Here is a 14,019-nt window from a genome sequence, read left to right on the forward strand (position 1 = left end):
AAATGCAAGAGATTCGTGTTCTTCAATTGTTTTTCTTAACAACACGTCGTGTAACTCTCCTCACAATTGTTGTTAAGACAGGGGTTACATGTCACGTACAATTCAAGCACATTATTTTGAATATCGGAGAGTAGGTGTTCTCTGTATCCCCGCCGTGGACAGGGCTTAAGAGCAATATTACGTTTCGTGCAGAATCTTATCACTCATCATCTGAATGAATTCCAAAGCTATGGACTATAGAATTCATGTACCTCAGCTCCTGATATGAAGGAGACGTCGAGAATATCGGTTTTTAATTGACGTGTCATTGTAACTGCTCAGAATTTGCCAAGAGGATCATGATGTCATCAACCCTGTTCTATTTCTAAGTCCTGCAATAATAGAATGCAGGTTTCGAGGTTGGTCGACTGACTGAGGGCTGATGATTCAGCTGCACGCATTACACTTATGGACCACAAATGAAAGCAGTGTACATCATCCGGGCGAGCTGCATTTGATGAAGCCATTTGACCTTGTAATAGAGACAATGAGGAAGAGGCACAACACGCAATTCCATTACGACTACACACCCGATTCTAGTAACCTGAATTACCTTTTCATAATGCGTGGCACAAACAAGAAACATCCTCAACCATAAATATGTGCAAAATTTCGAAGGGCACTTCTACAATGCATCAGATTTTTCTGGATCCTTGGCATCCTTCCACGTTGCTTGCCATTGCTTGTCATAGTAGGTGGATTCCTTCGCAAGGTCTCTAATGGTGTCTACATCACTAGTTTTCCTGATGGCTAAAACTCCGACAACCGAAATGAAGAGTAGCAACTTGCCGAAGAAGCTGTTTTGCTGGTCAACCAAGCCAATACCAGTTGCAGCATCGACCAACCAGCCCGAAGCGTAGCCAATCATTGCAGCCCGACCTGCAATGCAAGAGTCTCACTTTAGCTCGATGCCATTACTAAAATCCTGGGCAAGGCAAGAACACTAAGCTTCGAAAGACAACAGGCATAACACCGGGGTTTACCGTTCAAAAGCTCTGCCTCTGGAAGATGGAAGCGCTTCACCCACGCCCACCATGGCACAATCGATGTATCAAACACAACCTCGTCCTCATTGTTTGATGATACGGGATTGGTTTCCAGGATCTTCCTCCTTACCACCTCTGCGAGCACAGAACCACCATACCATTCTTAAATTAGACCAAGTTCAGCAGTCTGAGTGAGTTATGCAAACATTCAAAGCGTGCGTAGCACCGCATTGGGAGAGGCCGCTAGAAACACTATAGCTCCGGCATTCCACGAAACCCAAAAGAGAAGCGGCATTTTCAAGAAGATTTTGGCATACCGGCATCAATAACAGCGTCCCAGTCAGTCTTGCCATCCGTCGTGAACTGCGACAGGTCCCATGTACCATTCTTCCACCTGGGATCGTCAAATGTGCCTAGTGACAACGCGGGTGAGGTTTTGCCAAGAGTAGCGGCAGCTGGGGCCTTCCCTTCGGCCTGCGGTCCGTCCAATGTCCCACCCTTCGCCAGAGGGGAAGGCTTTCTGGGGGAGGAAGTTGGAGGGGCTAGATTTCCAATTCCTTCCGTCTCCGGCTCCTCGGGCAGTCCTGCCACCTCCAAGACAATACTATTGCCTCCCGCGTCCGCAGCGCTGCCCAAACCCTCGCCATCGGAGGCTCTCACGACAAACCTGGACCCCGTGCTCTCCACATTCACCACAGTCCTGTACCTCCCTTGCCATCTCCGACATGACACCAACAATTGAGACGACTTCCCTGCATTGGGCGACAACGCACCTCCACTAGCCACTGGGGCCACGACTGCTCCAGTCAACGGCTTCGCAAGCGTCACCATGGCTGCCATATCCTCACAAATAAACGGAAGATGCACCGAGGATAGGAAGCGCAGGGGGTTATGAGAGATTAAGAAGATGAGCTTCTGAGCTCTTCTTCACGAACCGACTCGCTCAGAGCACGGTGTCTATCAGCCTGGATAAGAGTCTAAATATGACATCTGCCCAAACCAGGTCTCTTCCCATTTGAGATGTCAATACAGGTACTCAACGGAGGTCCTGGAAATCACCAGGTTTGAAGTTCACCGCATCGCTCTGTAGAAAGTGTGGTGAGCACCGAAACCCTGGGGGCGAATTAAAATTCGATGTTGCTTTCCGCTAATTCTTCAAGTGGTCTCTGATCTGGAGTTGAGGATCATCGAAGTGCAGGTCCAGTACACAGGACTCGATCTTCGTGAACGCTGCTCTGTCGATAGTAGTTTAATGATACAGGACACCTTCGGTATTTCAATCGGAGTAAACGACGTGTTGATATTCGCAGGGAATTGAACAGTGTCGAGGTGGACGCCACTGACGGGCTACAACCTTGGAACACCTTCACCGTTCTGTGCGCTCTGCTTCCGACTACCTACTTGCGACTGAACCAAAGTAACACCAAATTATCATTTGGAAACTTTTTTAGCTTCGCTGACGAGTCGATGGGATCGAGCGCTTCATAGCCATCCCCTTCGTATTCTAAAATCCGAATACAAATGCAACTTGTGACCTACATTCCATAGGACTTCAGGCTTACACCTTTGACATGGATTGTTCCTCATCATCTCGCTGATGGAGAAAGAAATATTTAGCTGAAGGTAGAATGAAATCCTTGGTATCCTTTAACTGCCTTATCAGCTTCCCTTTCTATAGGTGGTCACGAACATCGAACTTGTTCTGATCTAGCTGCATTTGTCTCTTCGCAACGGTAGATGTTGTGAAGATGCCGTCACCAACTTAAGCAGCAGCTAATCCAAGCGCATCATCCTCGATTTTCCCCGTGAGACAAATTTCGCTTTCTTAAGCTTCGTACCGTGAAATTGAGCTAAGAGCCTTGTTGTCGTTAGAGACTTCGGAATTATAAACCTGATGATGTTCGTCATACTTGCAATCCACACATAGATTCCACTACATTTCTACGACGAAACGACATAGACTAATTTGCAAGCACTGACATCATTGCTATTTAACCACTAACCAACCACTTTTAGGTCAGGTCTTCAATTCAAACTCCACCATTCCAAAGCACGAATCTGCACAACTAATTCCCGTGCCACTCGACTTGATTGTTTAACTGATAACACCAACAATGTGGGATACTTTCGCTGCTGGATTTCTCTGCTGCATAAAAGAGTCTAACTGGCAATGAATTGCGACAAGAAAGGTTCACAAGCGTGACCTTCTCAAACTCGCAAAGATTCTAAAGGGCAAACTCTCTGCACCAATTTTCGTTTGGGATCAGGGGACGTGGATGACTCCATTTGCAAAGATTCGTCAGATTGTCTAGTTGCGGATTAAAAAAAATTGTTACGATTTCTATCCACAGCCTTACAGTTTCGGCTACTTTCGAAAGATCTGTGATGCGATGCATCTCTATTGCAGCATCTGTTCGAGAACTTAAAGATACCGCTTCTCCTAGAACTAAAGCTCATGTGAACGTCGTCAAGCTTTCAGAATGTTAATTACTACTACTGTTCACAAACAGGCAGTGTCTGGCCACAGATTGTCTCTCTTCTTCCTATCACTATGCAATTGGGCAACTTGCTTAAAGGGCAGTGCCAGCTAATCAACTTTTGATAGAACCTAAACTAATGAATTCTTTGATGTCACAATGTGTGTTTATCCGCTGTACATCACGATCTTACTCATCGAGATAGCAGTGATATTTCTCCGACACGTCCAGTCAAAAAGACAGGACCAGTCATAAACACGGCCAAGGTCAAGAAGCTTCTCAACGCAATGCTCATAGTGAGCTGTAGAGAGAAGGGGTTTTAGGTCTGTAACATTTTCATCAAAGAGAAAACGGTATTCTGATACAAAGACCCAACATGATTAGAAGTGAACACAAGATTTGAGGAGTTGAATATTCTCCCCCAGCACTTGATGGTAGTTCCCAATCCTACAGTAATGAGAGGCGATTTTCTCATCAAGATTTGAGTTTTTGCCCTCTGTAAATTCGGCATACGCGATCCAGTGATTTGCAATTCCGAGAGGATCTACAAACCCGAAGTTGCAACATCAACTGGAAGGTTCACCCTCCATGAACCATCGCAACAAGGTGTGCACTGGTTCATCAACTCTTCTCCATCTCTCGACTATCTACACAGGCTGTCCATGGATTCCTACTCCCTGTTTTGAAAGACAGATTCACTACAAAAATACCCGTCAGACGACGGGATGAAGCATCTGCTTGACTCTCATAATTCTATGAAGCTATATCTGAAGCCTTCAGAGGAGTACAATGCAAATGCCAACCTGTCGAAATTTCAATCCAGGGATCATGTGTGCTTGGTTTCCGGCCCAATGACAACACTCTGTATCAAAATGCGCTTGTTCTGCCGCCACTTCAATATCTACGATACGTTAGGTGCTTCCGCCATACTCACGGCGTGAAGGTAGCCGACCCATTTTAGGGTACCCCCCCATTTCCGACCAATCTTGACATGATAACACAAATGAAAACATTTGTATTACATGATATACAACCTTAATTCACATTTTGCCTCAACTCCATGATGCCATTAGGTAAGAAATTAAGAATTTTCCTGCCAATTTAGAAAATTCATCAAGAAATCAAGCATTTTCAATTTTATAACTAACCACTTGTCAGAATTAGCATGACTCAAATATAAAGTATGACTTACTTGGAAGTTGTGCAATTTTTTTTTTTTTTTTTTTTTTTTTTTTGTTGTTGTTGCAGTTCTTCACGGATGTTTGTATTGTGCATGTTGATTTGTTTTTAAGTTCCTTGCACTCTCTCTATAACTATTGTTAATGTATTCTTGTTAAGAAAAATGTGACTAATTTTACATTGTATTTAGTTTTTGACTCATATCAAGTAATAACAACAATTTTCTACTTAAGAATTTAGTTAAATAAATTGTGAAAAAATTCAGTCAACATAAATTACTTAAAAGTATAAATCTATTCAAACTTATTCATACATGAGTTTATAAAAAAATATACTTTTGCTCAAGAATGTAGAAAGATCAATCCATTGCATGCTCAACTTTGTACAAATTTTGAATTTACACAAGTATTGACCTAACACAAATTCTAACTAGCTTTAATTCTAAACTTTTATCTATTTATTTGAATCAATAATGTTTTTAAATTTTATATCTACTTTGTAAGTATTTTATAAATATTTGAATCAAATGAAAATTTCTATTTTATTTTAATTTCAATAAATATTTAATGATGTAATTATATAAATTATTTTATGTAATATGTTATGTATGCACCTATTATATATTAAAAAAATAGAGAATTTTATCCAAAACTAATACATTCTATATTAGAAACACATATTCTATTATTATGTCTTACTAATATTTAATTTTAATAATTAAAATGTGTTATAAATATATATATATATATATATATATATATTCACATACAAGGACTTACTAAAGCAACACTTTCAAATTATTAACACAGCACCTCCATGGGTTCTCAAGATTAATTTAGTCTATCTGCCATTTGTGTCTCTTAATTCTCAATCCTTCCATCCATGTTTTTAGCCCATATCCCCCATTCCTAATTTCTACTCTTTATTCCAAACCCCCTCTTCCCCTTCATGTCTCCATTCTCATCTCTATTCTATAAAAAATGATATACAACTTTCAAAGTAAGTCATATTTCTTACTCAAGAAACCAACTTTGAACCTTAAAGCTTTCACTTGTGGATTTTATATATGATGTCTATTTCAAAAGATTTGCACATTTAAAATTTCAATTGAATTTTTTTTAGATTCAAGAAGTACACATAACACAATCAAGTGATCCAATAGTGTTTAAATTAAAACAAGATGTATTATCTTTTAATTACAAATTGAAGATTGCAATGCAATATCAACAATGTTTTAGTCACAAACAAAAATTATAAAAAAAAAAACATCTACGTTTAAGGTCATTGTTGCCATTCACAATGCTAAGTATTGAGAATAGGGATGGAGGGGTTGAGATGGGGAATAAAGGTGGAGAATAAGAGAATGTGGATTAGAAATGAGGAGGGGGAGGGAGGGGGGGGGGGAGGTAGGAACTAGGAACAAGGAGGGAAGACAAGGAGTAGACTAAATTAATTATGAGAATCTAAGGGGGTGTTGCATTAATAGCATAGAGATATTACTTTAGCAACTTCTTAAATATGTATGTATGTATGTATGTATGTATAGTTCTAGTTACATACTTGGTACATGGTATTCTTAAACTATTATCTATGATTTTGATTTTACATTTTTTTTAAAGAATATTTTTTGGTAGTATTGATATAGAAATTTTATTTTTATTTTTTTAAACCACTTATTGTATCCCTTATTATACACTAAATGTTTAAAGAAAAATGACTTTTACATTTATTCTTACATATATATTGAATGAATTTACAATTTGACTTGAGCCACCAATACAATTGTTTTTTTTACAATACTTCTAAATAGAGTGGATACAAATGTATTAAATTTTATTTTATAGTAAAAATAATCTGGTTTCTACACTGAATGTATTTTTTTTGAAGACAAATAGAACTTCTTTTAAATAAGTAAATAAATAAAACACCAACAAATTTTATTTTTTTATGTTTTTGAAATTATGTAAAAAAATTGTAATAAACATCTTACAAGTGTTATCATATTCTAAATGTGCTAATTAAATCAAACATTTTACAAAATATGTTTATGCACAACTAAAGTATGATCTCATGAAAACTATTATAATTAAGTGGTTTTTCAGATTCCAGAAAAGAAAAGATAATGAAAATGAATTCTATATACAGGTGAAATAAAATTCAATAACACAATTTTGTAAACCGATTTTTAAATTAATTAATTATAATTTTTATGTAATATTTCTAAAAAAATAAACTAATCTCATGGTTTAAGGTCTTGTATTGTATGGTTGTGTATATATATACACACACTTATATTAGTGGTTATACCATTATGTTATTATATCTTTATAAGTTTATAGTGCTGAAATAATCATGCTGTTGACATGAGTGAATCTACCCTTATGATTTTTGTAAATTGGAGATTTTAAAAGTAATTTTTTAAATAATAATGTTAAGCTATAAATATATATATATATATATATATATAACATGGAAAATATTAAGAAATTTTAGACAAAATAAAAACCCCTTATTTATCAAATTTGATAATTGTTTAACAAAAATTTATATGAAACGCTTATAACAGAGAGCATTGATTGCGGTACTGGGAAGAACTCAAACAACCAAACAAAAGATATTGATGCATTTGCTTCATGCTGTTCCAATTGATTTTCTATAAATATTAAAACAATTTTATGTAACTACTTGTATTCTACCTGGAATTTGATTTCAATGCAGGGGGCTCTGGGTTGTCAATTTTGTTATGGTTCCCAAAGTGTTCGCATCACGGTTCAGCGTATTGCAAGGGGAACTCTGTTCTCATAGCGTTCGCATCTTCACTTTGTGCACATGTGAAGTGAACGGTTCCCAAAGTGTTCGCATACCATCTCCGTGTTCCCAAGCTAACTCAGGGTTTCGAGCTCCGGAAGCCAAGCACTCCGACGCTCATATGTTGCGGAGATTGGAGACCAGAGGCCTTTGCCGCATTGTGAGTGCGGGCTGATCGTTCGCGCACACGAGCTGAGCATCGAAACACAAAGCCAGCTTAGCACCATGGTAAGTGGGTTCTCTTCCCTTTCTCAATTGAGTTCCTCTCCCTCCGCTTCTTTGTGTGCTCCCCACGTAGTTTTTAGTGTAAACCTGTAGTTAGGGTTAACGATTTATTTGGATTCTCGTTGTCATGCGCGTCGCTGCAACTTTTTTCTGATGGGGTGCGTTCCATGAGTCACTTGTGCAGCTTTTCTTTTCATATTTCAAGGAGCTGGTCGGCAAGGAGGTGATTGTAGAGCTCAAAAATGACTTGGCCATCAGTGGTATCCTGCACTCGGTTGATCAATACCTCAATATCAAATTAGAGAATACGCGTGTAGTTGACGATACAAAATATCCTCACATGGTTAGTTTTTTTTTATCTCTCGCTCTTGTAGCCTTTCTGTGTGGGAATGCATTGTTGGTTGGTGTCGTTTTCGCCTAATATTGCAATGAAATGGAATGCTTGATTAGATTCAGACACTTTTGTATGGATGTGAGGGACGACTTTGTCTTAGAAGTGGAAATGTATGATGGGAAACGTTGGTTTATTTGTTGGTTTTTTATTAGGATTAGATCCATAGCTTACCCTGTAGGTGCACAACCAACCGAGAGGTTAGGATTGGGTTTTGTATCTATTTTCGTCTTCGTTATTCCTTCTTCGGAAAACTCTATTCACTAAGGATTAGGGTTGAGATGTCTATAAACATCTGTTTGATGTTTGTCTTGAGGGAGGATACTTTTGACGCTATTTTTGTTGATGTTCACTATTTATTCGGAATTGCAGCTTTCCGTTAAGAACTGCTTCATCCGAGGTTCGGTGGTCAGATATGTGCAACTCCCACCTGATGGTGTGGATGTTGATATTCTGCATGATGCGACAAGGAGGGAGGCTCGTGGTGGATAAATCGCCAGCTTCGAAATCCGGGCATGGTGATGGACGCAATCAGCATATTGAAGTCTGATAGTCCGCTGACAGTCAGCCGAGCGAATAGGAGGTTACTGGACTTGATGCAAATCTTTTGTACAGATACAGTTCAGAAAAAGTCTTGACCCTCTAAGAATGTATGTCGTAAATTACCGCATGATGTGATTCCTGGCATATGTCCGCCTCGACAAATAATGTCCGTTGTTCCTGGTCTGACGCCCTTGTTTGGGTCGTCTTCACAGCCGTGCAACTTTCGAGTTCATCCTTTTTTATTCACGACATGTTATAATGAGGTCTTAGTAACTTGGAAATTTCCATGAAGCTTGTTTATCTGCTTCAAAAAGATCCATGCTATGCATGAGAAGTCTGTAGTTTGCGTCTATTCAGTTATTCTGATCGTGTTCAGGCACATTACTTCAACAAAATTAGAGCTTACAAAGGTACGGGAATCGTGGATAGTAGGTTGCTTTCAAAAATAAATTTGAAACAAACTGTTGTCTGCTTCTAAAGTCTTTTCTACTTGGCTTTAATTCAGATTAACTGTTGCTAACCCAACACTTCTACATTTTACCTGTCTACATTGATTTTTTGGTAGGCAGACTTAATGCACACTTACCACACGCTCCAGCTGGGTATTATTCACTGAAGTATTTTAAATCTTTTTAATTTCCCGTCACCTACTTCACTTTCTGTCTATGTAATTTCTTAACAATGTTTCCACGATTTGTGTAGAACGTTGTATTGGATTACATCACGGAGCTGTGAACAGTTAGAAGAGTCCATTGTATGCATCCAATGCCCACTTTAAAATTCGTCTTGTATGGAAACAACGATAGGTGTGCAAATTTGACGAACATGCCTTTCCGATGTTGCGTGACTCTGCGTCATATAAAATTGTACCAAAAACGTTCAGGGTACAGTCGTATAAAATCCCTTCATTGAAAACATCCATCTGGCCAAACAACCACATGCTATTCGTGCAATTTAACATGCACAAAAATCATGATCGGTTGCGAAAACTCGCTTACAAAATTGCTATAAAGAAACTGATGGTGTCTTGAATCATTACCACTATTTTGTACACCAACGCTTCTACTAATAGCAGTCTTACAAATGCAGATGCAGTCAAAATATGTCCACAACAGTCGAAGAACTCTCAGCTACACATTACCTCAACACTCTAGAAAAAGCTTTATGCAAACAGTGGCTGGAACTCCCTACTGCTATTCACATTCTAAACTACCAGTTAGGGTTGTAACTTCCGCTGCGTCCACCAGATGAGTAACCACGGTCATCATATCCTCCTGCGCCATAGCTGCTGCCTTGGTAAGCATACTGAGCATTATCCTCATAACTGCTGCCTCCACCATAGCCTCCTCCATATCCACCACCACCGTAAGACCCACCGTAGCTGCCGCCACCACGGGAACCGTATCCTCCTCCAACATTGGCACCTTGAGGACACTCCCGGGCGAAATGACCTTCTTGGCCACATGTGTAACATGGACGGCCACCCCCGCCTCTGCCACCACCGCCACCACCCCCAAAGTTGCCACCATACCCTCCTGCACCTCCACGACTGCCACCTCCGTTGGGGCATTCGCGTTGGAAATGTCCAACCTGACCGCCATACTAATGTGAGGAACTGCTATCACTTCACCAAACCAACAGTGCCTCGTAGCTGTATGATCAGGAGCACCAAGAAATTAGCTCAAACAGGATATGCACTAACCTCTCCACAGTGATAGCATCCTTGTTCTCCCTTGTTGCCACCCTTAGCACCGCCCCAAGCATCACCATATGAGCTTCCTCGTCCTCCATCGCGTTCACGACCCCGACTAAAATTTGAGTAGCCTTCGGCCTCACCACCACCGTAGACAGGCGCGACAGCAGCAGGGGCTCGCTCTTCCTCACGCCGAGGACGTCTTAACCCTCCAGATTGAGCAGTTTGCACGGCAATTTTCTGAACATTGAGAGAGACGTTAGTCAGGCACGGAGGACTCGGAATGAAGTTAACAAAGTGTGATCCCATCACGAAGAGGACAATTATTTAACGGAAGGATCCGGAGCACCTAAGACAATTAATAAATTCAAAACACAAGGACCAATACATTTCAAGTAGTAAACTGCAACTGTGGAAAAGACTGGGAAACTTAAGGACAACATCCAAGGAACAAATATTTAGCTCTAAGAAGTAAAATCCGTTATTGCAGGGCTAGAATATGTCAGCTTCCGTGACTCAACTGAAAAATCTGGTAATGCTTCTGAAATTATGTCCATGCAGCCAAAAAAGAAGCAAAATGTCATTGGTGATACATGCCTAAGGCTACTGCAAGATTGGGTGATTCTACAGATCACATGCATACCTCAAAAGACACCAGTAGCTCGTCAAGTTTCTTTTCCATTAGGTTAACCTCCTCTCGGAGTGCTTTAGACTTTGTTGGATCCACCTCTTTGTCAAGCTCACTTCTAGCAAAAGCCAGTTCGGCTTCAGCAGCCTTCTTGTCCTCACGCTGTTGTTCAGTCAAAACAATCTGCGTACATCCAGGATGAGAAAGTGTAACTAGCGATGCGATGTGCATGGGAGACTGGAGACTAAAACTCGGGTCAGTCATTCCTCAGAATTAACGATGCCATTAAAGTCAACACTCACAGAAGCTTTCGAAGGACCGTAATGTCAAAGACCGAGGAAGACAACTCAAACACAAAAACAAGCCAACTTAGTGCCAACAACAACACCAGCTCTCACATTTTTCTTCCATTCCTTGGCAGCTTGTTCCTTCAAGACCTCTTGTTCCTTCTTTCCTGTCCTTTCTGCAATAACTTGTTCTCTTGGCCTTGCTGCACCGAAGGGATTAGGCTGCAAAAAAGGAACCATGTCTTAAAAGCAATAGGACAATCAAAAACAAATTCCATCTGAAGTCCCTCATAAAAATCTCACTACATTGAAGGGATAAAATCTCATTATTAGATGTGTAGGGTAGAATATTAACTCCATGGCGTGTGCGGTTGATTGAATAGAGAAGTCTAGGCATAAAAGGGGCATGTTTTTCGTATTAAAGTTTACAGTTTGAACCCCACAGGTAGAATCCAAACATTCCTTTATTGCAGGAAGACTACAAAGAATAAAAAGCAAAAAAAAGAGTGCCATGACCATACTCTCGACTAGAAATGCTGCATTTGAACCACTCCTGAATCTAAAATGATAGTCCTCAAGCGAACTCTAAGAAAGATTGCTCCGTTCTGATGCTTCAGCTCACACCACGCCCCTGTCTGCCGCAAACCCATTACAAATTGCAGATCCACAAAAAGAAAAAAAACAAACTTACTCGGCTTGACTTGGCTGGGGAAGGTGAAGCAGTGTCGGAAGCAGATCCACGGGGTTGGAGACTAAGCTTGGGCCTCCCCGCGGTATCTTCCTCCGTGTAACTCATCCTGCAAGATGAAAAAAATATGCCATACGCGTCTCTTCGTCAGAACCGCTATCGATCACATACAACTGACAGCAAAATCAAGTCAAACAACTTCCATAGCACCCAAAAAAACCCGAAAGGCAAACAACAACACACAAATTCTACCATAACCCCAATATTCCATACCCAAGACCTCCCCAAAACTTCGACACTCAATACCTCACAAGCCCCAACTCCCAACCCCATTGCAAAACTCTCTACTCCAATAACCTAAACACCAAGACCTCTTCCCTCTCCTTCAACCACCCTTCTCCCTTCACAACCAACCTCCTAATCCCTCTCCGCACCCAGGCGAATAAAATAAAATAAAATAAAATAAAAAACCCTTCCCCCCAAATAAAACCCAATGAAAACACACTCACAAACAAAAAAATATATATAAATAAATAAACAAAACATAAACGAAACTAGAACCTGAAGACCAAATCTCTCACTCACTCTCTCTCGAAAACAGACACACGCATCCAACGACGGCGACGCTCACATGCGCGATCCGGAACACGGCCCCAACACTCGCGCTGCTGCGTCAGAAAAAATTCCTCGCTTAAAATCCGGTAAAAGAAGCAGCAGGACCCAGAAACTTGGCGACACAAAGGCCACTATACAGCGTAATGCCCTCTCTCCTCGCCGACCCACAACAACATCAACAACATCAACAACAACAGCATCATCATCAATCAGCCAAAAAGAAGAAGTTGGCGGAAAATGAAACAACACTCCCCTCCTGCGCGGCCCAGCCTCGCACGCAGCCCCCGCGTCCAGTCGTTAGGTCGCCCCACCCTGGACGCGCGCCACGGAGCCGCGCGTGGTCGTCCGATGTGCCATCGCACGGCCCACGGCAGTAAGGCTCCTAATGCCGCGCGCTCTGAATCGCGGGCCGGATCCGCCCGCTGTCGCGTGGGAGAGTTTATTAGTTTGCGGCCACTTCCCCCGACTCGGTTTCTGTCTAAGGGCCTCTGGTGAACGGTTATCATCTCTTGGATGGATATATGGATGTGTACTTTCATCCTTGTGGAGGTCCCTTTTATGGGTCGCTCTAGCCAGGTGTGCGTCTGTGGTGTCATCAAAGCGCTTCCTCTTCTTCTTTCCCTATATTTACAATTTATGGTGATAATCTCTGGCCATGAGCACTACTAAGTAAGGGTAGTGGATTTATATCAATATTTATGGATATATGGATATTTTGGATGAATTGTGGATGGTTTTTGTATATTCGAGTGGATTGACATGTGTGTACATGGCTTTCTTACATCATTTTTATTTTATTTTATTTTTTCTCGGTCAATTTTCCTAAAGAAATACTTTATTAAGAATAGATTTAAAATACATAATATGATGAAAGTGAAACAGGTCATATTATAGTGGTATTAGAATATCATGTGCATTAGAAAGTCTAATATATAATTTAATGCTCATAAAAATAAAATAAAATATTATATATATATATATATATTTCTTAAAATATCACTATTATTATTCATCTACAATATACACAAAGCGTTTAATGCATGTTTAACTTATTGGGCTTACAAATGAAGTTTATAGATTTGTAAATTTGTATCTGATCCATATTAAAAGGCCATTTTTACAAAAAAATAAATAAATAAAATAAAATAAAATAAAAGCTATTTTGTTGTTTTTGTTAATTTTAATTTTAATTGATTTTTCATTTACTTTTTTACTATTTTCAACCAAAATTAAGATATGATTTTTGTGATTGGAATCATAAAAATAATTATTTAGTTCACTTCATAGCCATTTCTCACTTCATGTTATCCCTCAAATCTAACAATCAAAACTAACAATTTTTCTTTACTAAACAAAGTGCCTCTGAGAGGTTTTTGGACATGGTCTTTTATAGAGGACTATTTGACATAAAAATCTCTTAAATATTTGGCCTAGCAATATGATTTCCAAATTCATTGGTT

The 14,019-nt window shown here is 40.0% G+C and overlaps 3 protein-coding genes across 3 annotated transcripts; 1 reads left to right on the top strand and 2 right to left on the bottom strand.

The window, feature by feature from the left end:
• Positions 1–573: 573 nt before the first annotated feature.
• On the bottom strand, positions 574–1,878 carry LOC112278946 (light-harvesting complex-like protein 3 isotype 2, chloroplastic). The gene is made up of 3 exons (XM_024512887.3): positions 1,343–1,878; positions 1,023–1,160; positions 574–918 (listed from the first exon to the last, which is right to left on the bottom strand). The coding sequence occupies exons 1-3, from the start codon at positions 1,863–1,865 to the stop codon at positions 665–667; spliced, it is 915 nt and encodes a 304-aa protein (XP_024368655.1). The 5' UTR covers positions 1,866–1,878; the 3' UTR covers positions 574–664.
• Positions 1,879–7,424: 5,546 nt separating this feature from the next.
• On the top strand, positions 7,425–8,894 carry LOC112278281 (sm-like protein LSM2). Its single transcript, XM_024511536.3, has 4 exons — positions 7,425–7,450; positions 7,573–7,717; positions 7,899–8,057; positions 8,478–8,894. Exons 1-4 carry the CDS (start codon positions 7,425–7,427, stop codon positions 8,595–8,597), a joined length of 450 nt encoding a protein of 149 aa, XP_024367304.2. The 3' UTR covers positions 8,598–8,894.
• A 611-nt stretch (positions 8,895–9,505) lies between these two features.
• LOC112278274 (uncharacterized) lies at positions 9,506–12,761 on the bottom strand. The gene is made up of 6 exons (XM_024511523.2): positions 12,576–12,761; positions 11,948–12,053; positions 11,368–11,478; positions 10,985–11,152; positions 10,351–10,581; positions 9,506–10,238 (listed from the first exon to the last, which is right to left on the bottom strand). Coding segments are annotated over exons 1-6 (999 nt in total). The 5' UTR covers positions 12,578–12,761; the 3' UTR covers positions 9,506–9,857.
• Between the last annotated feature and the right edge of the window lie 1,258 nt (positions 12,762–14,019).

This window comes from Physcomitrium patens, chromosome 2 (assembly GCF_059467195.1).
Source record: "Physcomitrium patens ecotype Gransden chromosome 2, ASM5946719v1, whole genome shotgun sequence".
Classification (NCBI taxonomy): Eukaryota; Viridiplantae; Streptophyta; class Bryopsida; order Funariales; family Funariaceae; genus Physcomitrium; species Physcomitrium patens.